At 41.3% G+C, this 25280-nt stretch overlaps 1 protein-coding gene across 6 annotated transcripts; it reads left to right on the forward strand.

Moving 5' to 3' along the window:
• Nucleotides 1–909: 909 nt before the first annotated feature.
• On the forward strand, nucleotides 910–25280 carry LOC311500535 (protein NLRC3-like). 6 transcript variants are annotated; one of them, XM_084562009.1, is made up of 14 exons: nucleotides 910–1211; nucleotides 3315–3570; nucleotides 3776–3913; nucleotides 4374–4452; nucleotides 6062–6290; nucleotides 6460–8245; nucleotides 9066–9242; nucleotides 11638–11811; nucleotides 12257–12430; nucleotides 18357–18530; nucleotides 19688–19861; nucleotides 20499–20672; nucleotides 21136–21309; nucleotides 24447–25280. In XM_084562009.1, the coding sequence occupies exons 2-14, from the start codon at nucleotides 3344–3346 to the stop codon at nucleotides 24466–24468; spliced, it is 3702 nt and encodes a 1233-aa protein (XP_084418135.1). In that variant the 5' UTR covers nucleotides 910–1211; nucleotides 3315–3343; the 3' UTR covers nucleotides 24469–25280. The 6 variants fall into 6 exon arrangements, with proteins under 6 accessions (XP_084418135.1, XP_084418136.1, XP_084418134.1 ...); XM_084562010.1 differs by having other exon boundaries at nucleotides 910–1106; XM_084562008.1 differs by lacking the exon at nucleotides 910–1211 and having other exon boundaries at nucleotides 1224–3570.

Raw genomic sequence — 25280 nt, forward strand, 5'->3', positions numbered from 1 at the left:
GATCCCTCAGTGGGGAATTCTTTCTCTCCATTTAACCCATCCATTGGTTCACACAGCAGTGTGGACTCTGATCATCACTGACAGCTGATCACAGACTCTTAGATGTTTCTTGCAGGTGGCATCAAGGACCAATCTTGCATGAAATCAAAATCCATCATGTCCTGTCTACTAATAATTTTCCCTGCTTCAATTAAAGCGTGGTCGTTGTGAGTGAAGTTAATATTTAATCAAGATGATCTCTTGTTTCTCTCTTGAGCCTTATTGATAGATTTATTCTTAGAAATGTACGTCTCTGGTAAGAACCAGTGGGCTTGGAGCTGAGAACCACAGACAGCTACAAATAAGACAGATAGACTACCACAGGTTTTTATCAGTGTTGGTTAAACATTTGCTTTCTTTAGTATAATTATGTTGACATTTGAAGATGGCCACACTTTATTTTTCAGATGATTCTCCCCACCAACCCATGCTGGTGCTATGCTATATAACCTAGTAATATTGAGTTGTTAAATCTTCATATTCTGATGATTTGATACGTACAGACTGTCAACTAAATATCTTCTATCATTTACTACTTCCCGTTTTGACTGAAGGTCTAGTTTTGAGAATGTTTTAATCTTAGATGTACAATCTTCCATTTTTGTCATTCACACAGAGAAAAGATCCCAATAAACGGACCGTGAAGAAGAAGAGCAACAGCATGAACCCGTGGCTCACTAGCGCCCTCTTCCATGAGGCAGAAGTACTGTCTGTTTTCAGTGCAGTTTAATGTCAGATCAGCAAGACAAGATATGTTCCACTCACACATGAAATACATTAACTAGGCTATGGAAATGATGACATGCGATAAAAGTGTGTACAACCATTATATTAGTGACATACAGAGAGTTAGCCACAGGCACGAGCCCAATCCACTTTGTGAGAGATTGTGCAATTCAAGGTGAGGCTCAGCTGCCTGTTGCCTCAACTCATGTCTCTACTTGTATTTACCTGACAGGTGAGGCACTGTCTCACTTGTAATAAGCTGCATCTGGCAAAACGACGACTCTCCTGTTTACTTTCACTTCCACCAGGGTCGTATCTCAGATCATGTTCTCCATCTGAAGGTAATGAAGCAGTTTGTCGTGTTTTCTTCATCAGCTGTCAGCAGCTCAGTTCCAGCAGAAATCTGCAGCTCCATAGTTCACGTTAAACTCAGTCACAGCTGAAAGGTAAGAGTCTGGATGAAACTCATCCTCCATGTTGTGTCTCTGAGTGATCACGGTCCGTTTGTGTCACTCGGTGCATAAATATGATTGAAGGTGATTTTCTGTCCTTCATCTTTTCATCGAGGACACCGTCGGGCTTTTATTTTGAAACTGTCTCTAGCAGTTTGATCTGCTTTTGTAACGTAAAGCTGAAAGTAACTAAGTACTTTTATCCTCCCAGTTAATAGTAGCTCTTCCTAGCTTCATAACAATAAGAATAAGAAACACCTTATTAGTCCCGCAATGGGGAAATTGCAGTTCACAACAGCTTACAGAAAATTCAGAATAAAAAATAACAAGAGCGAAACAAGTAGCTGTAAAAGATAAATAATGAAATAGAATCGGATAGAAATATTGCACAGATTGAATTGTAACATTGCATGGGTTGAATTGTAAAATATTGCATAGACTGGTGTCAAGCTGTTGTTTGGAGTTTTTACACTTATGGTGTAATACTGTTGCACATATGATGTAGTAATACTGCACATATTAAGAGTGTTCGTTGTGGAGCCTAACAGCAGCAGGAAGGAAAGAGCTTCTGTATCTTTCCTTCACACATCGAGGGTGAAGCAGTCTGTCACTAAAGGTGCTCCTCAGTCCTGTCAGGTCACTATGCAGGGGGTGGGACTCATTGTTCAGCATGGATAACAGTTTAGCCAGGACTCTCCTGTCACCCACCTCCCCCACTGAGTCCAAGGGGCAGCCCAGGACAGAGCTGGACTTCCTGATGATCTTATCCAGCTTCTTCCTCTCCCTCTCTGTGATGCCACTGTTCCAGCAGACCACTCCATACAGGATGGCTAATGCCACTACAGAGTCAAAGAAGGTCTTCAGGAGTGCCCCTTTCACTCCAAAAGACCTCAGTCTCCTCAGAAGGTAGAGTCTGCTCTGTCCCTTCCTGTAGAGTGCGTCAGTGTGGTGAGTCCAGTCCAGTTTGGTGTTGAGGTGAACACTCAGGTACTTATAAGAGTCCACTTGCTCAATGTCCATTCCCTGGATGTTCACTGGTGAGGGGAGGGCAGAACGACATCTACGGAAATCCACCACCATCTCCTTGGTCTTCCCCGCGTTGATCAGGAGGTGGTTTCGTTGACACCACAAAGTTCCCCATCAGTCCTCTGTACTCTGCGTCGTCGTCATCTCTGATGAGGTCGCAGAGTCGTCGGAGAACTTCTGCAGTACACAGCTGTCGGTGTTGTGTCTGAAGTCTGCTGTGTAGAGGGTGAAAAGAAAGGGGGCCAGAACAGTCCCCTGAGGGGCACCCGTGCTACTGGTGAGCAGGTCAGACACACAGTTCCTCTTTCTCACAAACTGTGGTCGGTCTGTGAGGTAGTCCAGGATCCATGTAGACAGCTGGTGGTAATAACAAGTCTTCCTGGTTTTCTTGCCTCCTAAGTAGGGGTTGTAGGGAGTAAAAGTACTTTTACTCCAGTACTTTTAACATTGAAGATTATCTGCTTGATGTGAATATTAACATGTTGTGCTGCTTTCTACTGCTCCACATGTCACAGGGAGATGTTTGATTTCAGAATGTAACGTAAAGCATTGAGAGTAAGTAAGTACTTTTACTCCAGTAGCCTACTGCCTTTATCCATCATGCAGAGCTAAAATTACAAAGTCGCACTGTAGAATGAGAATTCAAATATCCAGAGTGTTTCCATCCATGTGTTGGAGGAGAACAGCTAATATGCAGAATATGAAGTCCACTTTACTGACCACATGTTTTTACACCACTTTTACTTTGTGATATTTGATTCTTTCTTTGAACAAAAGACAAAAATAAATGAGTTGTACCACTGGTGATCCTGTGCTGCATCATCAGCTGACATGTTTAAAATGTTGTTAACCAGCATTGACTTGACTGAATATTAATGAGCTGGAGCTTCCAGTCAGACTCAGTGTCAGTGAACGCATCATGTGTGTCCTCCATTGCTCCATCTAGTGGACTGATAGTAGAAGTACAGCAGCTGATGAATAAGAGCCAATCAGTGGAGGAGCAGCTGATCTTTTTACAGCAGAAATGATTTCAGTTGATGTTCACATGAATGATTAGTGTTTCCTCTGCAGGTGAAAGTAGAAAGTGTGAATTCAGCAGCATGGACCGGAGTGAGGACAGACTGGAGGGACCTGGACCTGGACCTAAACCTGGACTTAAACCTAAACCTGGACTTAAACCTAAACCTGGACCTAAACCTAAACCTGGACCTGGATCTGGACCTGGGCCTGGGCCTGGACCTGGACCCAGCTGTGTGTCCTTGAAAAGCGACCAGTCGAAAGGCTTTGTTTTTGATTTTAAAGGAGGACGTGGTTCTGGTCCAAAGAGGTAAAGTGTCAATGAAGCTGTCTTACATGAGAAGCTGATGGTCCTACTTTCATCTCTTCCTCTTTGGGTTAAAGCTGGTTCATCACTCTTGCGTCACTGAGTTTATACAACATGTTTGTTTCATCCTTTTACTTCTGACGTCTCTGCTGTGAATTTATTCTCATCAGTTTTTGTCCAACATGCACATTTATCTGTGGTGGTTTAGTTTCTGGATCCAGCAGCAGAGACCAGACTCTCCTGGACCTGAACCTGGATCTGAACCCAGCTGTGTGTCCTTTAAGAGCGACTGGTCCAAGGACTTTGTTATTGATTTTAAAAGAGAACATGGTTCTTCTCCAAAGAGGTAAAGATGTCTTGATGTCTTGTTTCCCTGTGGAGGAAATATCAATATTTCTACAGATTTTCTGACAAATCAGAGAAAAGATCTATGAGGAGGATAAAGATCTGAAGTGTGGATGAAAACCTAAGTCACTGTTTTTACATGCTACAAGGGCTAAAGCTAATATTGTATAAACTGAGTGACCTTAAAAGACGGGAGCAAACAGAGATGCAGAGGAAGCGACCATTGTTTTAATGTTTTGAAGCTATAAACTAAATGAACTTGTCTGTTGAAGAGTAATCAGCGTTGTGTCTCTGGAAGCTGTTGAACCTTAGAAAAACATGAATATTTTTTTCTTGTGTACCTACCAGTAGTTGGGAAAACAGCCCCTTAGAAGAGGTGATCAATAAGTGGATATTTGAAGCAGAGTAGTGTCTTTAGTCTTCTAATGGATGAGAGCTAATTGTTGATGATTGGTCCACAGAGTCCACCAGCAGAGCTCAGAGGTTCTCAGTGGTCAGTCTGCCCAGAAGCATCAAACACACCTGGACTCCATCTTTCTGGTCTGTACATGTACAACAACTACTTTCCATCATCTCCATGCTGCACTTTGTAGACCAGTGGATTGTCAGTGTGTCCAACATAGATCTGATGTTTGTCTCTATGATTTCATTCTGGTTGTTCAAGGATTCAAGGATTCTTTATTGTCATTTCAACACATGTTGGTACATGGGATGGAACGAAATTAGTTTCTGTGGTCCCGATTCCAGCCATAGCAGAAATAGTAAAAAGTATAAATATAGAATAAAATTAGCTAACTAAGTATAGTACTGCAATGAATAACACAGTAATATCCATATCCATCCAATATGCAAAAACAACTGCAATCTGTGCAGATGTGTCTATGGGTGGCTGTTGGGGGAGGTTATGGGGGGGGGCGCTATGGAGATCCTCCAGCGTTCAACAGTCTCACAGCCTCCAGGAAGAAGAAGTCCTCAAAGCGGCCGTAGAATCTGTTGAGAGCTTTGGGTAGAGAGGGGTCCTTATGGGGCCATTATTGTAGCAAAACTATCTGCAAATGTGTATTTCAATCTGTGTGTGTGTAACTGGATTTGCAAATGTGTAAAAAAAATCCGTGTGTTTAACCAGACTTGCAAATGTGTAAAAAAAATCTGCAAATGCGATCTGTATGCGTAGACAAATCTGTATATTTGATCTGTAAATATCTGGCCTCTCCATTGGATTTGTCCCATTGATTTGCACACATTTGCAAGTCCAGTTACAAACACACGGATTTTGCTACAATAATGGCCCCATAGTAGTCTGTCAGGTTAACATGGTTGAAATCCCCCGCAATCCCCGCAAAAGCTCCTTTAGCGCATCCTTAGCATTAGCATTAGGTAAACACCTCCGTAAACTCACAAGGCAGATAGTGTAGCCGGCATTTCACAGTCATATGCTCTATCGCCTCGGAGGAGTGGTTGTTCACCACAGTAACAACCTTTATTCACATAGACGCATAATCCGCCCCCGCGGGCTTTCCCCGACAGCTGGTTGCGGTCCGCATGGAAGAGAAGTCGGCTGTCGATCTGGAAGGCCTGGTCCAGCATGTTGTCGTTCAGCCAGGTTTCCGTCAGACAAAGCACCGCACAATTCTTCATCTCTCGAGCAACCCCCAGCCTCAGTCGAAGTAGGTCCATCTTGATGTCCAGGGAGCGGACATTTGACAGGAAAAGGGACGAGATCGGTGGTCTCCCAGTTTTAGCCTTTAGCCTAGCTAGCAGTCCGCCCCGTTTGTCCCTCTTCTGTTTCTGCGCACACCGCTTCCTCTTGCCCTCTATCAGGCGTGATCTGCTACACCAGTCCGGTGTCCTCAAGAGTTGCAGTCTGCAAGGCTCTGAGTCCAAACGCTGCTATTGTTCCTCTGTTGTACTTGTTTGATGTTATTGTTGTACTTGTGGCTGAACCATCCCTTAAATTAATACGTTCGGTTCGGTTGTACCTTACACACTTGTTTACACAAGCAAAACAGTTAGAGTCGGCCTCAGGACCAACTAGAAAAGTAATAAAAGGGGGCTTGACCCCGGGAACACGAGAAGCCGCTGCACTATTGCACGCCGCCATCTTCCAATATACTGTATATTGTGTCATTCACATCGTGTTCTGTTCCAGCTGCTGGAGGACAACATCATCACTTTTGTTAAGAACGAGCTGAAGAAGATCCAGAAGGTTCTGAGTCCAGATTACCCAGAATGCTCAGAGAGTCAGAGGGAGGATAAGGAGGTGTTGGAGGGTGAGGATGAAGAGCAGAGGAGGAACAGCAGAGATTTATTTGTGAAGATCACAATGAACTTCATGAGGAGAATGAAGCAGGAGGAGCTGGCTGACTGTCTGCAGAGCAGTAAGAGAATTTCTCTAAACATTGAAGCTGCTGGAGAAATGGGACATTTACTAATGTCTCCAGAGATGAACCAAGATATATTCACACACTCATTCTATAGAGCAATGACATGTTGTAATATTTACTGGGGAGTTTATTCATTCATCTTATTTGTTGTTTGTTCATTCAGGACTTGTTGCTCCAGTTTGTGGACGTAAAGTTAAATCTACTCTGAAGGAGAAGTTCCAGTGTGTGTTTGAGGGGATTGCTAAAGCAGGAAACTCAACCCTTCTGAATGAGATCTACACAGAGCTCTACATCACAGAGGGAGGGACTGGAGAGGTCAATGATGAACATGAGGTCAGACAGATTGAAACAGCATCCAGGAAACCACACAGACCAGAAACAACCATCAGACAAGAAGACCTCTTTAAAGCCTCATCTGGAAGACATGGACCAATCAGAAGAGTGATGACAAAGGGAGTGGCTGGCATTGGGAAAACAGTCTTAACACAGAAGTTCACTCTGGACTGGGCTGAAGACAAAGCCAACCAGGACATCCTCTTCATATTTCCATTCACTTTCAGAGAGCTGAATGTGTTGAAAGAGAGAAAGTTCAGCTTGGTGGAACTTGTTCATCACTTCTTCACTGAAACCAAAGAAGCAGGAATCTGCAGCTTTGAAGAGTTCCAGGTTGTGTTCATCTTTGACGGTCTGGATGAGTGTCGACTTCCTCTGGACTTCCACAAGACTGAGATCCTGACTGATGTTACGGAGTCCACCTCAGTGGATGTGCTGCTGACAAACCTCATCAGGGGGAGACTGCTTCCCTCTGCTTGCCTCTGGATAACCACACGACCTGCAGCAGCCAATCAGATCCCTCCTGAGTGTGTTGACATGGTGACAGAGATCAGAGGGTTCACTGACCCCCAGAAGGAGGAGTACTTCAGGAAGAGATTCAGAGATGAGGAGCAGGCCAGCAGGATCATCTCCCACATCAAGACATCACAAAGCCTCCACATCATGTGTCACATCCCAGTCTTCTGCTGGATCACTGCTACAGTTCTGGAGGATGTGTTGGAAACCAGAGAGAGAAGAGAGCTGCCCAAGACCCTGACTGAGATGTACATCCACTTCCTGGTGGTTCAGACCAAAGTGAAGAAGGTCAAGTATGATGGAGGAGCTGAGACAGATCCACACTGGAGTCCAGAGAGCAGGAAGATGATTGAGTCTCTGGGAAAACTGGCTTTTGATCAGCTGCTGAAAGGAAACCTGATCATCTATGAATCAGACCTGACAGAGTGTGGCATCGATATCAGAGCAGCCTCAGTGTACTCAGGAGTGTTCACACAGATCTTTAAAGAGGAGAGAGGACTGTACCAGGACAAGGTGTTCTGCTTCGTCCATCTGAGCGTTCAGGAGTTTCTGGCTGCAGTTTACATGATCCACTGTTACACCAACAGGAAGACAGAGGTGCTGGAGGACTTCCTGGGAAGAAACTACAAGAACTCACCTCTGGATGAATTTCTGAACAGAGTCATGATTAAATCTCTGGAGAGTAAAAATGGTCAGCTGGACCTTTTAGTTCGCTTCCTTCATGGCCTCTCTCTGGAGTCCAACCAGAGACTCTTAGGAGGTCTGCTGGGTCAGACAGAGAACAATCCGGAAATCATCCAGAGAGCCATCAACAACCTGAAGCAGATGAACACTGGTAAAATCTCTCCTGACAGAAGCATCAACATCTTCCACTGTCTGATGGAGATGAACGACCTCTCAGTTCATCAGGAGATCCAAGAGTTCCTGAAGTCACACAACAGATCAGAGAAGGAACTCTCTGTGATCCACTGCTCAGCTCTGGCCTACATGCTGCAGATGTCAGAGGAGGTTCTGGAAGAGTTGGACCTGGGGAAGTACAGCACATCAGATGAGGGACGACAGAGACTGATCCCAGCTGTGAGGAACTGCAGAAAGGCTCAGTGAGTCCTGATCATTAACAGAATTAATCAGTGGAGATTAGTAGTTTAGTTCTTCAGACGTTCTCATTCTTCTTCAAACAGTGTTCCACTTGTTCACTGCAAACATTACATTCAGTTGTATTTAGTCACAATACTTATTATTATTATTATTATTATTATTATTATTATTCTCTGGGTGTTGGGTATTTGGGGTTTATTTACTGCTTTCTATTCGTGTACATGTATGTCTGACAGTGCTGTATGCGATGGAGATGTCAATTTCCCTGTGGGAACCTTCCAAAGGGATCAATAAATTTGTCTGTCTGTCTGTCTGTCTTTCTGTCTTTCTATCTATCTGTTCTCCAGACGTTTAAAGCTGTTCAATGAATGAACACAGTTCTTCTGTGTATTTCTAATCATTCTTACAGTTGACTCTTTTATTTCTATTTCTATATATTCATTGTAAATATCCACATGTTCACTGAGCTGAACTAAAAAAATCCAGAGTCCATTAAACAGTGAAGACAGTCCAGATGTTTGTCTCATCCAGATGTCCTCACGATGGGATCAGATCCACTGACAGACTGTGGACAGTCTGGAAGCCTCAATGTAACTCAGTGTTGTCTCCATTCATCTGCACATTCAACTAAACAAAGGTCTGAGAGAGATGATGAGAATGATTGTTTCCTGTCAAACACAGTCAGAGAAGATGAGCTGAACCACTGATGTGGAGACAAAATGTCCAACAGGATGTGTCCAACTGTCCACTCATCAGACGCATCACGTCCATAGAAATGTCTTCTTCCATTATAACAGATTTTATTTATTTGTCTCATGACAGACTCGTTGACTGTAAACTCTCAGAGAGTCACTGTGAAGTCGTGGCCTCAGCTCTGAAGTCCAACCCCTCCCATCTGAAACATCTGGACCTGAGTGCAAACTACGACCTGAAGGATTCAGGAGTGAAGCATCTGTCTGCTGGACTGGAGAGTCCAAACTGTAAACTGGAGACTCTGAGGTCAGTTTGCATTTATTTTCTCATCAGACTTCTGAAGAATGGATCCAGTTTAGATGAGTTCTCTTGTCAGGACTGTCAGATAAAAAAAGGAGTTTTTGTATTTGTTGTATTTGCACTTGATAAACCAAAACTAGCGAGGGTAGCAATTCTTAACAAACTTAAAACACTGAACAGCACACAGTAGTAGATACCGTAGACAGCCATGACATGCATTTTGGAGCTAACGAGCTAACTAGCTTACCTTAGTATGGATTTCAGGATAACACGCTTGCAAATGTCGCTTCAAGTTCGTTGTGTTTTTACCGGCGATAGTAGGTCCACACGGTTTGCAATGCATCTTGTTTTCAGTAATAGTAAACTGGAAATGAGTCCATATATCTTGCCTCCGTTTTCTCCCCGGCTGTGACATATTGCGGTCTTAATACAAAAAAAACTGCGAGTGCATACATATGATGACCCTTGTAGCAGTCTACAGACCATCAATGAGCGTCTGACTGCTCTCCAGAGTTTGTTCTGATTGACTGTCTTTCCAAGTCGTCCAGCTTCACCATCTAAAGTCGTTCTGATTGGATTTCGTCCTTGTCAAATATTTTAGTCTCGTTTTTATTCGTTGACGAAAATGTCAATAACTTTCATCATAGTTTTAGTCTTTGAGCATATTTTTTTATTTAGTTATCGTCTCGTTTGACTAGTGGAGGGACAGGAACTCAAAGAGGAACTTTGATTAGTGTCAGTCAGACTGCTGAAGCTTCATATTAGTGTCAGCTGAACAGTGGAGTTGTGTTAGGAAGAGACCACTTCACAGTCAGTGTGGACAGCAGGAATCTGAAGAACTCTGTAATGTCCATATGACATGTGACTGTTGTTGGAAGACACACTTGAACATCGTCAACTTCTCCTTTAACATTTGAATGACACAAACCTCCTGAGACACCAAATCCAGGAAGAAGAAGGTCCTGGAATCAAAGAACTAATTGTAACAACTGCCCTAACTCACTCATACCTGTAAACAGAGGCGTCACTCGGTTTTAAGGAGGGGGGGCTTAGCCCCAAGGAGATGCACAGGATGTGAGCAAACGAGCATGCGAGCACAAACTTTCACAAACAGCTAGCAAAGACTGAGAAATTATTTATTAATTATTATTAGTTATTTATTAGCATTTATTAGTCTGTTTTTGAATACAGTACAACAATAAACAAAGGGTGGATGGAATGGATCCATCCATTCATGTTCTTCTCCTAACGGTGTTCTGTTCGGCTCTGTGTGGCTGCGGGTACCGAGCCGCAAGCAAGGTCGTAGGGAAAACGTGGAGTGGATTTTCAGTAATGTGGGGGTTCTGAACAAGTGGAATGGATTGGATAACAACGTACCAAAGGGGCTCTCTCTACCGTACACTCCGAAGTGAAGGGAAACTGACAGATAAATGATCACATTTAAGTCCTTAATGACAGGTTATATGATTATTTATTTAAACTGATATGCTGGCCGCTTTATATTGAATTTATTGGCATTTTTTTGTTAAAAGAAAAAACAAATAAATATTTTTTTTTTATTTAGGGGGCTTAAGAATATTTTAGGGGGGCTTCAGCGCCCCCTAAAATAGGCCTAACGACGCCACTGCCTGTAAATACAATCAACTAAAGTACTTTTCAAGGAGTAGAGCAATAAAAATAACAGACCACGTAATTGATTTAGTTGGAACAAATAGCTACCATTTAATGAACAACAGTAGTAATAACAAAACAAGTCTTGGAAAAACTACAATGGTCCCCTTTAGCTGAAATAGCTTCAGTTTAGCTCAGAGTCAGTTCAGTTCTATTCCTTTGAATAAGGGAAACTGTACTCCCTCCTTTGCCTTTCAGCCGTTAGGTTGAAGTGAAATAAACCTAAATCCCTAAAAAACAAAACCTAAATCATAACTCTGAGTAAGCAAAGTAGCAAATCAAACAAGATATAAAGTTCTTCTACCCGGGTAGTATGTTTTTTTTTTCTTTTGGGAATAGGAAAACTGAGATCTCAGTGCTTATCTGTATGATGGAGACAGTCCTCCTGATTGAAGAGGCGTTCTGTCTTCCTCTATTCAAGCATTGAACTTGTACCACCCTCCTGGCGCAATTCCTCCGCTGGCCAGTGGTGTCTCCATCGATGATTTGCTCAGCGAAAACACTCTATTTTTCCTCCACACATCAAGTGCACTGTCTCCCCCTCTCAGCACCCCACACTGCCCCCTGCTGCACAACATAGCTACTGCAGAAAAAAAATGAATAACGTTCAACCTCTATGAGCCATTTTTGAGTGGGTTACATAATCAACAGTTCGTAGTCCAACATGTGTGTGGAGGAGATATTGATTCTGATTGATCATCGGTCATTTCTTTTTTTATTCTTTATTCAGATTTTATTGGTGCAGGTTGTCAGAGATCAGCTGTGATTTTCTGGCCTCAGCTCTGAAGTCCAACCCCTCCCATCTGAAAGAACTGGACCTGAGTAGAAACAACCTGAAGGATTCAGGAGTGAAGCAGCTGTGTGGTTTTCTGGAGAGTCCAGACTGTAGACTGGAGACTCTGAGGTCAGTTCACTGTCTGTTACTGTTGTAGATCTGATATGTTTAATCACCAACTGAATCTACTTCATGTTCATTAATAACTTTATTGTTCCTCAACCTGAAGACAAACACAAACACATTTCAGTAACTGTATAATGTTGATAGCTGCATTCCTGGTCAACACACACAGATGAGATCATGTGTTCAGATGCAGGTGTTTGAGGTGTGTTTAGTGTCTGAGCTTCCTGCTGTTTCATCATCATTCAGTCACATTTCATTTGGAGTGAAACCTGCTGTGATCCATGTATCAGTCCATTCTCTCTGAACCACAGCTGATGGAAGGAGATCACACACCTCACACTGTCACATATTACTGTCTGTAGAAGACATGATGAAGATCCACAATAACACAAGGACAAAGTCAGTCAAACATGTTTGATTAGATTTAATCTATATCTTCTTTATTCAGATTGATGAGCAGCAGTTTGTCAGAGATCAGCTGTGATTCTCTGGGACCAGCTCTGAAGTCCAACCCCTCCCATCTGAAATATCTGGACCTGAGTTTCAACAGTCTGAAGGATTCAGGATTGAAGCAGCTGTGTGGTTTTCTGGAGAGTCCAGACTGTAGACTGGAGACTTTGAGGTCAGTTCACTGGGCCCCCATACGCTGCAGAATATTCCCCTCAACCCACCATGGTAGCGTGGGAGGCACACACATGGACACATGTCTACTTTTGGAAGTTAAATTGTTTCCTGTTCTATATCAAACTGTTCTGCGTTCTCACGAAGTTGTTGTTGGTTGCTAAAAAGGAGAGAATGCGTTGTCTCCAGGAATTTAACTGGTTTAGAGTGGCAAGGTGTGGGGTTAATGTTGATTTATTGACTGTGGTCTGAAATAGCAATACAAAGTAAGTATCAGTATAGCAAACACTATACATGATATACAAACATAATCAGATAGCTAAGGTTACAAAAGACTGTATTCAGAATTCAAATATATCATATACAGTCCCTGACAAAAGTCTTGTCACTTATCCATTTTGTAGAAACAACAGTTTATAACCTGACTTTTAATTAATCCATTGGTTTTAGAAATGGCTCATATGAAAGCTAAAACCCTCCCAAATTATGTTTGATATACTAAAATAAATTTGCTTCACTGAAGAAAGATTGATCATTTAATGAACACAGAAAGGTCAGATTTTGGCAAGACAAAAGTTTTGTCGCCTACAGAAAGTAATGTGAAAATTGAACAAATCATTTACTTCAACTACAAAAATATGATGCATAACATCAGTGAATTAAGTACTGGTGCTGTGAGATCCATATTTAATATCTTGTATGACTTCCATGAGCTTGAAGGACTGCATCCATGCGGTTCGACAATGATTCATACAATTTATTGATGAAGTCATCAGGAATAGCAAAGAAAGCAGTCTTACAAGAATAAGAAAAAGATTTGAAGAGACTGGAGATGTTTTTGACAAGCCCAGGTCCGGCAGACCCCGCAAGACAACTGCTCGGGAGGACCGTTTGTTGGCTCGAAAATCCAAGGCCAGCCCCTTTTCCACTGCAGCAGAGCTCCACCAGGCCTGGTCACCTCAAGTCCCCGTGTCAACCAGAACAGTTTGTAGAATCCTGTCTCGAAATGGCCTCCATGGTAGAATCAGTGCCCAGAAATCAGCACTAAACAAAAGGCAATTAAAAAAACGTGTGGCATTTGCCAAGGCCCACAGCCTGCTAAAAGGATGGACGCTGGAAAAGTGGCAGAAGGTGGATTTCTCAGATGAATCTTCGGTTGAATTACATCACAGCCGCCACAAATATTGCAGGAGACCTACTGGAGCTCGCATGGATCCGAGATTCACCCAGAAAACAGTTAAATTTGGTGGCGGAAAAATCATGGTCTGGGGTTACATCCAGTATGGGGGTGTGCGAGAGATTTGCAGGGTGGAAGGCAATATCAATAGCATAAAATATCAAGAAGTATTAGCTACCTCTTACATTCCCAACCATAAAAGGGGTCAAATTTTGCAGCAGGATGGTGCTCCATCGCATACTTCCATCTCTACATCAAAGTTCCTCAAGGCGAAGAAGATCAAGGTGCTCCAGGACTGGCCAGCCCAGTCACCAGACATGAACATCATTGAGCATGTCTGGGGAAGAATGAATGAGGAAGCATGGAAGACGAAACCAAAGCATCTTGATGAACTCTGGGAGGCATGTAAGACTGCTTTCTTTGCTATTCCTGATGACTTCATCAATAAATTGTATGAATCATTGTCGAACCGCATGGATGCAGTCCTTCAAGCTCATGGAAGTCATACAAGATATTAAATATGGATCTCACAGCACCAGTACTTAATTCACTGATGTTATGCATCATATTTTTGTATTTGAAGTAAATGATTTGTTCAATTTTCACATTACTTTCTGTAGGCGACAAAACTTTTGTCTTGCCAAAATCTGACCTTTCTGTGTTCATTAAATGATCAATCTTTCTTCAGTGAAGCAAATTTATTTAGTATATCAAACATAATTTGGGAGGGTTTTAGCTTTCATATGAGCCATTTCTAAAACCAATGGATTAATTAAAAGTCAGGTTATAAACTGTTGTTTCTACAAAATGGATAAGTGACAAGACTTTTGTCAGGGACTGTAGATCACATAACATAAACTAATCACCTCATAGGAGGCACACAGACAACATGACTTAGCTGATTAGCTTTAACCACACATAAGTTAGCATATACTGTCCAACAAACAGTATATTGTCATTAGACTCACCTTCTGGCATTTACACACAGCAATAAACCAGGGAGATACAGGTGAATTACGATATATCCACTGACGCATCGGGAGAAAAGCAACGTTCACCGCACGGCATTTCACACACCTGCGTGGTGCATTCAAATAGCGTCGGAACGGCTATGAGAGCGTGGGACATATGGAAACTTAAAGAAACAAGCTATTGCTGAATGGAACAGTTCAGTCAACAAGTTAACAATACATTAACAGTGTGGGCTTTCTAACAGTTGCCATGGTTGCGATACAGATTCAAAGAAAGTACAAGATTTTACAAAAACAATATGAGTAGTATCTCATTAGTGTCACTAAATGTAAATGGGCTGAACAACCAAATTAAGAGAAGTAAGGTCAATCTGAAAATGAGGAAACTTGAAGCACAAATCATCTTCATCCAGGAAACACACTTATTTCAGGAAGAGCATGAAAAGCTAAAGACATTTGGTTCTCGAAGCACTTTCTATAGAAACACTTTCTATAGAAACACTTTATATAGCGCATGCAAGCAGTGCAGCAAAAGAGGGGTTGTGATAATGATACCAAACACAATCAGATTTGAATGCTCTACAGAAATTAATGATGAAGAGGGACCATTTGTTTCTGTTAAAGGCAAATTAGAGAACAATATAGTCACATTAATCAATGTTTATGCCCCGCCAGAAAGTGCTAAACATTTTTATACAACTCTATTTGTAATTATAGCATAGTATCAGAAGGCATTATGATGTGTGCTGGGGATTTTAATGTCATTCTCGATCCTAAGATGGACACAACTAGCACAAAAAGAAGTAAGAGTCACTTCATGAATACAGTTGAGGACGAAATTATTAGCCCCCCTATGAAATTTAAAATGTTTTCAAGATTTTCCCAAGTGCTTTTTTAGTAGAGCATGGAATTTTCAACATAGCATTTCTAAACATACTAGTTTTCTTTAGAAAGCATAAATTACTTCAATTTGCACACAATAACAGAATTGTTAAAAAAAAATAAAAAATGACCACGGTCAATATTATTAGCCCCCTTAAGAACTGACCATTTTATTTAGCCATAGCACAAACCACTGTTGTGCAATGATGTGCTTTGACTTTGTAATGCTCAAAGCTTGTAAAATCAAGTTAAAATTAAGAGTTATCTCCCAATTTACACACAGTATAAATCCTCCAGTAAGGGTTTTGGCTGGCACTTGAGGAAGCATCATGCCAAAAACAAAAGAAATCCGTTTAGACTTGCGAAAGAGAATTGCTGATACTCACAAAGCAGGAGAAGGATACATTAAGTTATCACAGCGTTTCCATGTGTCAAAAAGTGGAGTGAGAACCATCATCAAGAAATTAAAAGAGAGCCACATTGTACGGAACAAGCCTGGCAGAGGTAGGAAGCGAAGTATTTCAAAGACCCTGGAAAGAAAACTTGTGAGAGATGTGTCTAAAGACCCCAGAACAACCGCCAAGACACTAGGGAATGACTTAGCCTTGTCGGGAATTGTAGTCTCAAAGAAGACAATAACTAGAGTTCTGCACAGGAATGGACTGCGAGGTTGCAGACCAAGAAAAACTCCACTTATGCAGAAGAGACCTTAAAGGCAGACTGAAATACGCTAAGGACAACCTGGAAAAAAATTATGCATACTGGAAGCATGTCCTTTGGTCAGATAAGACGAAACTAGAGCTCTTTGGCCACAGAGACATTGCTTATGTTTGGAGAAAGAAGGGTGAGGCGTATAACCCACAGAACACCATCCCCACAGTGAAACACGGTGGTGGGAGTACTATCCTGTGGGGATGCTTTAGTGCATCTGGAACTGGGAATCTGGTCAAGGTGGAAGGAATCATGAAAAAAGAAGGATATGTGAAGATTTTGAAAGAAAAATGTCAAGCAGTCAGCAGCAAAACTGGGTCTGGATCATCGCTTTGTCTTCCAACACGACAACAACCCAAAACACACATCACTCCTGGTGAAGAACTACCTCCAGAAGACCAAAGTGAATGTTATTGAATGGCCTGCACAAAGCCCTGACTTAAATCCCATAGAAAATCTGTGGGGTGAACTAAAGACCAAGGTCCATGCCTGAATGCCATCAAATCTGGAAGAGCTTCAGAGATTTGCCAAAGAAGAATGGGCTGGTATACCTCAGGAGACGTGTCAGGGACTTGTTGAAAACTACAACAAACGACTGCAGGCTGTTATCCAGCAAAAAGGATACACAATTGACAATTAACATCAGGGGGGCTAATAATTTTGACCCTGGTAATTTTTGTTTTTTGTGAAATAATTTAATTCCTGTGTGGAAAGTAAAATAATGTAAGCATCCAAAATAAAAGGAGGATGTTTGAAAGACCTGTGTTAAAAATTCTTTGCTCTGTTTAACAACACTCGGGAAATATTTTCAAAAGAATCAAATTTCCATAGGGGGGCTAATAATTTCGTCCTCATCTGTATGTCATTGAAGGAACAGGGTATGGCAGATGTATGGAGAGAACTTCAGCCAACAGAGAAAGACTATACACACTATTGACTCTAGAATAGATGAGATATTTATGAAGAACTGGGACATGCAAAAGGTGAAAGAATGTCAGACTGGAGTGGCTGATATTTGGGACCACAACACAGTCCATTTAACTGTACATATTAATTATAGACGTAAAAACACAACTTGGAGACTGAACAGTGGCATAATGAACAACAAGGTAATAACTGAGCAAATCAGAAAGGAAATAAAAAGATGTATGGAAGAAAATGAAGCTGACTATCCTATAGGACACTTTAAAGGCCGTAATTAGAGGCAAATTAATAGCTATAACATCAAATCAAAAGAAACTAAAACAAGCGACCTATCTTGATGAGGTTTGATGACATTTATTTTCAAGAAACAAATATTTAACAAATTTGGAAGAGACACGTCCATCAATGGCATGAGGGATGTTGTGTTGTGTGTGTGTGTGTGCATGTGTGTGTGTGTGTGTGTGTGTGTGTGTGTGTGTACATGTGTGTGAGTTCAGTTCACTCTCATACACAGGAACTGCAGCAAAGGGATGTGTGAACTTTGTAAATGTATTGTCCACTTGCAGCAGATGTTGGTGGCCTTCTTTGGTTGTGCAGTGCACCACATACACCGTCCACTTTTGAAGGGACCTGGGTACCCACTGGCACTGTCCTCCCTTTGCTGTGGCCCTGGTGCTTCTGCCACCCTGGCTGTGGAGCTTGGTGCTCGGGGGCGTCGGTGTCTGCGCTGCATGTGATCCCTCATGCCATTGATGGACGTTTCTCTTCCAAATGTTAAATATTTGTAGGTTGAAAATAAACCTCATCTTGTGTTGTATTTCTGTTTTATTTCTAGAGCATTCTAAGTTGTTGGACACTGCACTCCTAATTGGCATTGTGATGCCACCACAAACACTGGCATATAAAGGGTTAAACTTATGAAATGAATCAAACATTTGGTATTTATGATTAGGACTGAAGTTGATTAAAACATTTATGTAAAAAAAGCAGAAACAAATATTAACACATGCTATTTTTATGGCATTTTTGAAGAGGACACTTTTGTCTCTTAATGGTAACAATGTAACTATTTACACAGTGTGAAAATAGAGTATTACAGGATTTGTTTTAGAAATATCAAAATTTGTTAAAAAATACACACATTTGCCAAATATCATAGCAACAAACATAATCAACGCTAAGTAATCAAAAAAAATAAAACTTGAAAAGGACACTTTTGTTCCTATGAGGACATGAATCTACATCTTTTATTCTTTATTCAGATTGGACATCTGCAGTTTGTCAGAGATCAGCTGTTATTCTCTGGGACCAGCTCTGAAGTCCAACCCCTCCCATCTGAAACATCTGATCCTGAGTAGAAACGACCTGAAGGATTCAGGAGTGAAGCAGCTGTGTGGTTTTCTGGAGAGTCCAGACTGTAGACTGAAGACTCTGAGGTCAGTTCACTGTCTGTTACTGTTGTAGATCTGATATGTTTAATCAGAATCAGCTTTATTGGCTAATTATGTGTGCACATACAGGGTATCTGATTCTGGTAACGTTTGCTCTCTTAAACAGAAACAGACAGAACTTAAATAAATGTAAACAATTAATCTCAATCTGTACACATAAAATAAAATAAAATAAAAAAATGTGAGATAAAGGATAAGAGCAGATATATACAACAATCCAGGAGTTTGTACAATGAGTATATACAATCAGTGCAGAGTTATTGTTGTTGTTCATGTGAAAGGTCTCACACTCTGTGACTGCTCAGAGTTCATCAGAGCGACAGCCCGGGGTAAGAAACTGTCTTCACGGCGGGTGGTTTTGGCGTACAGTGCTCTGTAACGCCGGCCTGAGGGGTGGAGTCTTAACAGGTTGTGACCAGGGTGTGAGGGGTCTGTGGAAATGTTACCGGCCCGCTTCCTGACCCTGGACCAGTACAGGTTCTGGATGGAGGGATGGTCAGTACTGAAGATCTTCTCTGCAGACCTGACAGTTGTCTGCAGTCTGTCCCTGTCATGTCTGGTGGCGGATCCAAACCAGACTGTGATGGATGTGGTTGGGACAGACTGGATTATTGCGGTGTAGAAGATGATCAGCAGCTCCTGAGGCAGGTTGAACTTCCTGAGCTGACGCAGGAAGGACAACCTTTGCTGGGTCTTCTTTAGTACAGAGTCTATGTGGGAGGTCCACTCCAGCTCCCGTGAGACCTGAAGTGGACACCAACTGAATCTAATTCATGTTCATTAATAACTTTATTGTTCCTCAACCTGAAAACAAATCCAAACACATTTCAATAACCGTATAATGTTGATAGCTGCATTCCTGGTCAACACACTCAGATGAGATCATGTGTTTGAGGTGTGTTTAGTGTCTGAGCTTCCTGCTGTTTCATCATCATTCAGTCACATTTCATTTGGAGTGAAACCTGCTGTGATCCATGTATCAGTCCATTCTCTCTGAACCACAGCTGCTGGAAGGAGCTCACACACACCTCACACTGTCACATATTACTGTCTGTAGAAGACATGATGAAGATCCACAATAACACAAGGACAAAGTCAGTCAAACATCTCTAGATTTAATCCATTTTTTTTTCTTTATTCAGATTGGACAGCTGCAGATTGTCAGATATCAGCTGTTATTCTCTGGGACCAGCTCTGAAGTCCAACCCCTCCCATCTGAAACATCTGCACCTGAATAGTAACAACCTGAAGGATTCAGGAGTGAAGCAGCTGTGTGGTTTTCTGGAGAGTCCAGACTGTAGACTGGAGACTCTGAGGTAAGTTCACTGTTACTGTTGTAGATCTGATATGTTTAATCAGAATCAGCTTTATTGGCTAATTATGTGTGCACATACAGGGTATTTAACTCTGGTAACTTTTCCTCTCTTAAACAGAAACACACAGAACTTTAAAAGTGTAAACAATTAATCTCAATCTGTACATAAAATAAAATTAAGAATTGAGAGATAAAGAATAAGAGCAGATATATACAACAATCCAGGAGTTTGTACATTGAGTATATACAATCAGTGCAGAGTTATTGTTTTTGTTTATGTTGTCACTGCTCAGAGTTTATCAGAGCGACAGCCCGGGGTGTGAGGGGTCTGTGGAAATTTTACTGGCCCACTTCCTGACCCTGGACCAGTACAGGTTCTGGATGGAGGGATGGTCAGTACCGATGATCTTCTCTGCAGACCTGACTGTTGTCTGCAGTCTGTCCCTGTCATGTCTGGTGGCAGATCCAAATCAGACTGTGATGGACGTGGTCAGGACAGACTGGACTATTGCAGTGTAGAGTGTCACAGTGTCACATATTACTGTCTGCAGAAGACATGATGAAGATCCACAATAACACAAGGAAAACGTCAGTCAAACATGTCTAGATTTAATCCATATGTTTTATTCTTTATTCAGATTGGACAGCTGCAGTTTGTCAGATATCAGCTGTTATTCTCTGGTACCAGCTCTGAAGTCCAACCCCTCCCATCTGAAACATCTGGACCTGAGTGACAACAGCCTGAAGGATTCAGGAGTGAAGCAGCTGTGTGGTTTTCTGGAGAGTCCAGACTGGAGACTGGAGACTCTGAGGTCAGTTCACTGGCTGTTACTGTTGTATATCTGATATGTTTAATCACCAACTGAATCTAAAATAGAATAGGATAGAATTTCTTTATTCATTAGTCATTGTACAAGTACAACGAAATTACGGTGACCTGAGGTCCCCCTTAGGTGCTGAAGTGAAAAATAAATAAAAAAGTAAAGGAAATGTAAAAAAATCTTGAGTATCTCCTGGGCCTTCCTCAGGCAGCGGGAGTTGTACTGAATCTAATTCATGTTCATCCACAACTTTCCTCCATAAATCTGTAAATGTCCTTTAGTTCAAGACGAGTGTTTGTAGCAGAAACTGTAGAAAATGTCCACTGTTAGTTGTTAAAGTCAATGAATCTTAAAGGCTGTTCGGACACAGTAATGTTGAGCTGCACATTTAAAACCTGAACACATCTGATTGAATTATTCATAATTTTGTCTACATCTTTTATTCTTTATTCAGATTGAGTAGCTGCAGTTTGTCAGAGATCAGCTGTGATTCTCTGGTCTCAGCTCTGAAGTACAACCCCTCCCATCTGGAACATCTGGACCTGACAAACAACAGTCTAAAGGATTCAGATGTGAAGCAGCTTCTTGATCTTGTGAAGAGTCCAGACTGTAAACTGGAGACTCTGAAGTGAGTAGAGGGTTCCAGTCAGTCATCAGTATTGTTCTAAACACAGTTAGTATCAAAGATCCAGTGTTTCCTGTAAACCTGCAGCTTTTCAGTGAAGCTGTGAGAGGAGAATGGAGACAGGCTTCAGGATTGGACAGAAAGACAGAGAGAGAGAGAGACAGTCAGCCAATCAGATGAGCCAGAAGCTTGTTGTGATCATGTGTTTGAGTTGATGTGAAGACGACTGTTGTTGTTGTGTTGATGTGTCCAGGAAATAAAGCCACAGTGGTGGTCATTCATCAAATCTGATGAACAACTGATCACAGCTCTGAGATCAGTCTGACTGAAGCCTGCACATCACAGAACCAGCATTACATTTAGTAACCATGAGCAGAGTCATCACATGTGTCATTAGTTTGATCAGAAGTGTGTAGTCTTACACACTTCTCTGCTGCTTCTCTAGGACTGTCTCACACCCAAAACTCTCTAAACTCCATAGATGTTCTGTCTGCTCCCAGATTCTTTAAATCAAAAAACATCAAAACAGGAGTTACTCATAGGAACCTTATACAAATCAATACAAATTCATTGGTAGAACAGAAGAACAGGAAAAATGTCAGATCTCTCTCATTTAAATCTCTTTTAGTGAATGATCTGATAACTGATCATCAGATTGATCTATTTAGTTTGACTGAAACGTGGCTACAGGATGATGAATATGTTTAAATGAGTCTACTCCACCCAGTCACAGCAATTATCACATTCCTCCAAACACAGGTAGAGGAGGAGGAGTGGTAGCAATCTTCCACTCTGATTTATCTATTAATCCTAGACCTAAGCAGAGCTTTAATTCATTTGAAAGTCTTACTCTTAGTCTTGGTCATCCAGACTGGAAAACACAAAAAACAATTATTTTTGTTGTGGTGTAAAGTCCACCTCCTTACTCTGAAATTTTAGCAGAAGTTTTTGAGTTTTTATGTGATTTAGTGCTTAGAACAGATCAAGTCATTATAGTAGGTGACTTTAACATCCATATTGATGTTGTCAGTGACAGCCTTAGCTACTCATTTACATCATTATTAGATTCAATTGGCTTTTCTCAGAATGTAAACGGATCAACTCACTGTTTTAACCACACCTTAGGTCTTGTCCTAACATACGGCATAGAAACTGAAGGTTTAACAGTATTTACTCATAACCATCTTTTGTCCGATTATTTCCTCATAACATTTGAATTTACAATAATGGATTATATATTCAAATTGGACAGACATTTCATTACACTAGATGTTTATGTGATGATGCTGAAACTAGATATAAGGAGTTAATTCCTTCTTTATTTACCTCAGTGCCATGTGCCAATGATGTGGACGACAGCAACCACAATTTAACTCCTACACTAATAGATTATTTTGTTGATGGCACTGCAGCATCTCTTAGTACAACTCTAAACTTAGTTACCCCTCTGAAAAAGAAGGTCATGAATGGGAGGAGGCTAGCTCCCTGGTATAATTAACAGTTGCACTGTTCAAAACAGGCAGTCTGAAAGCTAGAAAGAATTTGTCATTCCACTAATTCTGAAGAAGCTCACATAACCTGGAAAGATAGTTTAACAACTTAGAAAAAAGCTCTCCGAACAGCAATATTAGAACAGCATATTATTCATCATTAATAGAAGAAAACAAGAACAACCCCAGATTTCTTTTCAGCTCTGTAGCCAGGCTGACAAAGAGCCACTGCACTGTTGAGCCATCTATTTCTTTAGCCCTCAGTAGTAATGACTTCATCAGCTTCTTTACTAATAAAATTGTTGGCATTAGAGAAAACATTCAAGGCATCCTTCCTCCAGCTGTCAAAGATGTAAGTACAGTGGCGTTAGAAACTTCTGTAAGACCTTATCAATATCTGGAATCCTTCTCCCCAGTAGATCTTTCTGAGCTCTCTTCAACAATTACAGCATCTAAACCATCAACTTGTCTTCTAGATCAAAGAAGTTTTCCCCATTAATGAACACCTCCATACTGAACCAGATAAATTTATCTCAGTCTTTTAAGATTGCTGTAATTAAACCCTCACTTAAGAAAGCCACTCTATACCCAGATATTTTAGCCAACTATAGATCAATTTCCAACTTTCATTTTATTTCTAAAATCCTAGAAAAAGTTATTGCTAATCAGTTGTGTGACCATTTAAACAGGAATGGTCTGTTTGAAGAGTTTCAGTCAGGTTTTAGAGTTCATCATAGAACAGAAACAGCTCCGGTTAAAGTTAACCAGTTAAAACTTCCAGGCTGGATTACTGTAATTCATTACTGTCTGGATCCAAATAGCTCTTTAAAAATCCTCCAATTGATTCAAAATGCTGCAGCAAGAGCATTGACAGGAATTAGCAAGAGAGATCATATTACTCCAGTTTTAGCTTCTCTTCATTGGCTTCCTTTAAAATCTAGAATAGAATTTAAAATCCTCCTCCTTAAATACAAGGCCCTTAAAAGCCTAGCTCCATCATATCTTAAAGACCTCATTGTACCAGACCATCCCAGCAGATCACTTCCATCTCAAAGTTTAGGCCTACATGTGGTTCCTAGAATTTCATAAAGTAGAATGGGAGGTAGAGCTTTCAACTATCAGGCTCCTCTCCTGTGGAACCAGCTCCCAGTTTAGGTTTGGGAGGCAGATACCCTCTCTACTTTTAAGGTCAGGCTTAAGACTTTCCTTTTTGATTAAGTTTATAATTAGGGCTGGACTGAACCATCCCTTAGTTATGCTGCAATAGGCCGAGGCTGCTGGGGGACGATGCACTGAGCACATGTCCTCTATTCTATTCTCTCTGCATCCTCCACTTGCTTTTCTTTAGCACCTAGCTCTTGTCTTCTAACTGCTTATCTACTACTTGTCATGCAATTATGTGCTATTACTGTTTAACATGTTAACTGCTGCGTATCTCCCTCTCCTGATAAAAGTCTCTGCAGGTCTGTGTGTGTTCACTCCAACACGTTAACATGAAGCTGAAAGGAAGCTGGCTGAGCTCCACAGCTGCTCCACTGCTGCTCTGAACAGGACTGAAGTCCCTGCTGCTCTTTCTACTGGATGTCATGATGAAGGGAGACTCTGGAAACACTTGTTCACCTCCTCTCTTCTTTCTCCTCTGCTCTACAGATGGAAGAACTCATGGTTGTAAACAGGACGGTGTGTGTTGTGAGAGGATGAACTGTGTCCTGATGATCCAGAGGTTGAAGCAGACTCTGACTGGACCATGTTACTGGGAGGTGGAGAGGAGAGCTTCATCCACATGGTCTCCATTTAAGACCATCAACAGAGCTGCACTTCAACTCTTCACAGAGCTCCAACAAATCAAGTCCAGTCCCTCATGAATGATTCAGACACATGTCAACCAGCCAGCATCAACAGTCCTTCCTGTTGTTGTATAGATGTTTTTTCCGACTAGATTCTAATGTCTGTCTTCTCTTGTCTCTGCAGAAACAGTAGACTCCAGATGTTTTTACTCCTGTTTCATCCACATATTTAATTCATTGAAGCAGGAGCTGGAGCGAGCAGCAGTCTGCTTTATTTGTCATTGATTATTGATCGGATTAGTCAGATTGTCAGTTACAGTGACAGTTGGTTTGGTCTGATTTATTCTTCACTGGTTGGTTACAGAAACTTTACATCCTGCAAATCAGAAGTAAGAGCTCATTACCCTTCAGATAACCACAGTAAAAGGCCACAATTTAATTTAAATAGTGTGAAAATAGTTGATCTCGACTTTAATAGTCTGGTCTTGAAGAGTTAGAATCAAGCTAGAAGTATCTATGTATTTTATAACTTAAATTAGACTTGTTAACCCTTTTCAGAGCTTTAATCAAGAACATTTTGTGATGAAAATGTAAAATGATTTATCTTTGAGGTTTGAGTGACTGCATCTCAACATGTGAACCACTTAAACCACTACATGTAGTTTATTTTTCTCACTAAATAAAAGCAGACCTCTGA

The sequence above is a fragment of the Chelon labrosus genome (assembly GCF_963514085.1).
Source record: "Chelon labrosus genome assembly, chromosome: 15".
In the NCBI taxonomy this organism is placed as follows: domain Eukaryota; kingdom Metazoa; phylum Chordata; class Actinopteri; order Mugiliformes; family Mugilidae; genus Chelon; species Chelon labrosus.

Excerpts from the sequence above, each read along its gene's own strand:
- LOC311500535 (XM_084562008.1), top strand. The coding sequence starts at position 3,293 with ATGATTAGTGTTTCCTCTGCAGGTGAAAGTAGAAAGTGTGAATTCAGC. Across the intron at positions 8,246-9,065 it reads AGGAACTGCAGAAAGGCTCA|ACTCGTTGACTGTAAACTCT; the intron begins GTGAGTCCTGAT and ends GTCTCATGACAG. Across the intron at positions 18,531-19,687 it reads TGTAGACTGAAGACTCTGAG|ATTGGACAGCTGCAGATTGT; the intron begins GTCAGTTCACTG and ends TTCTTTATTCAG.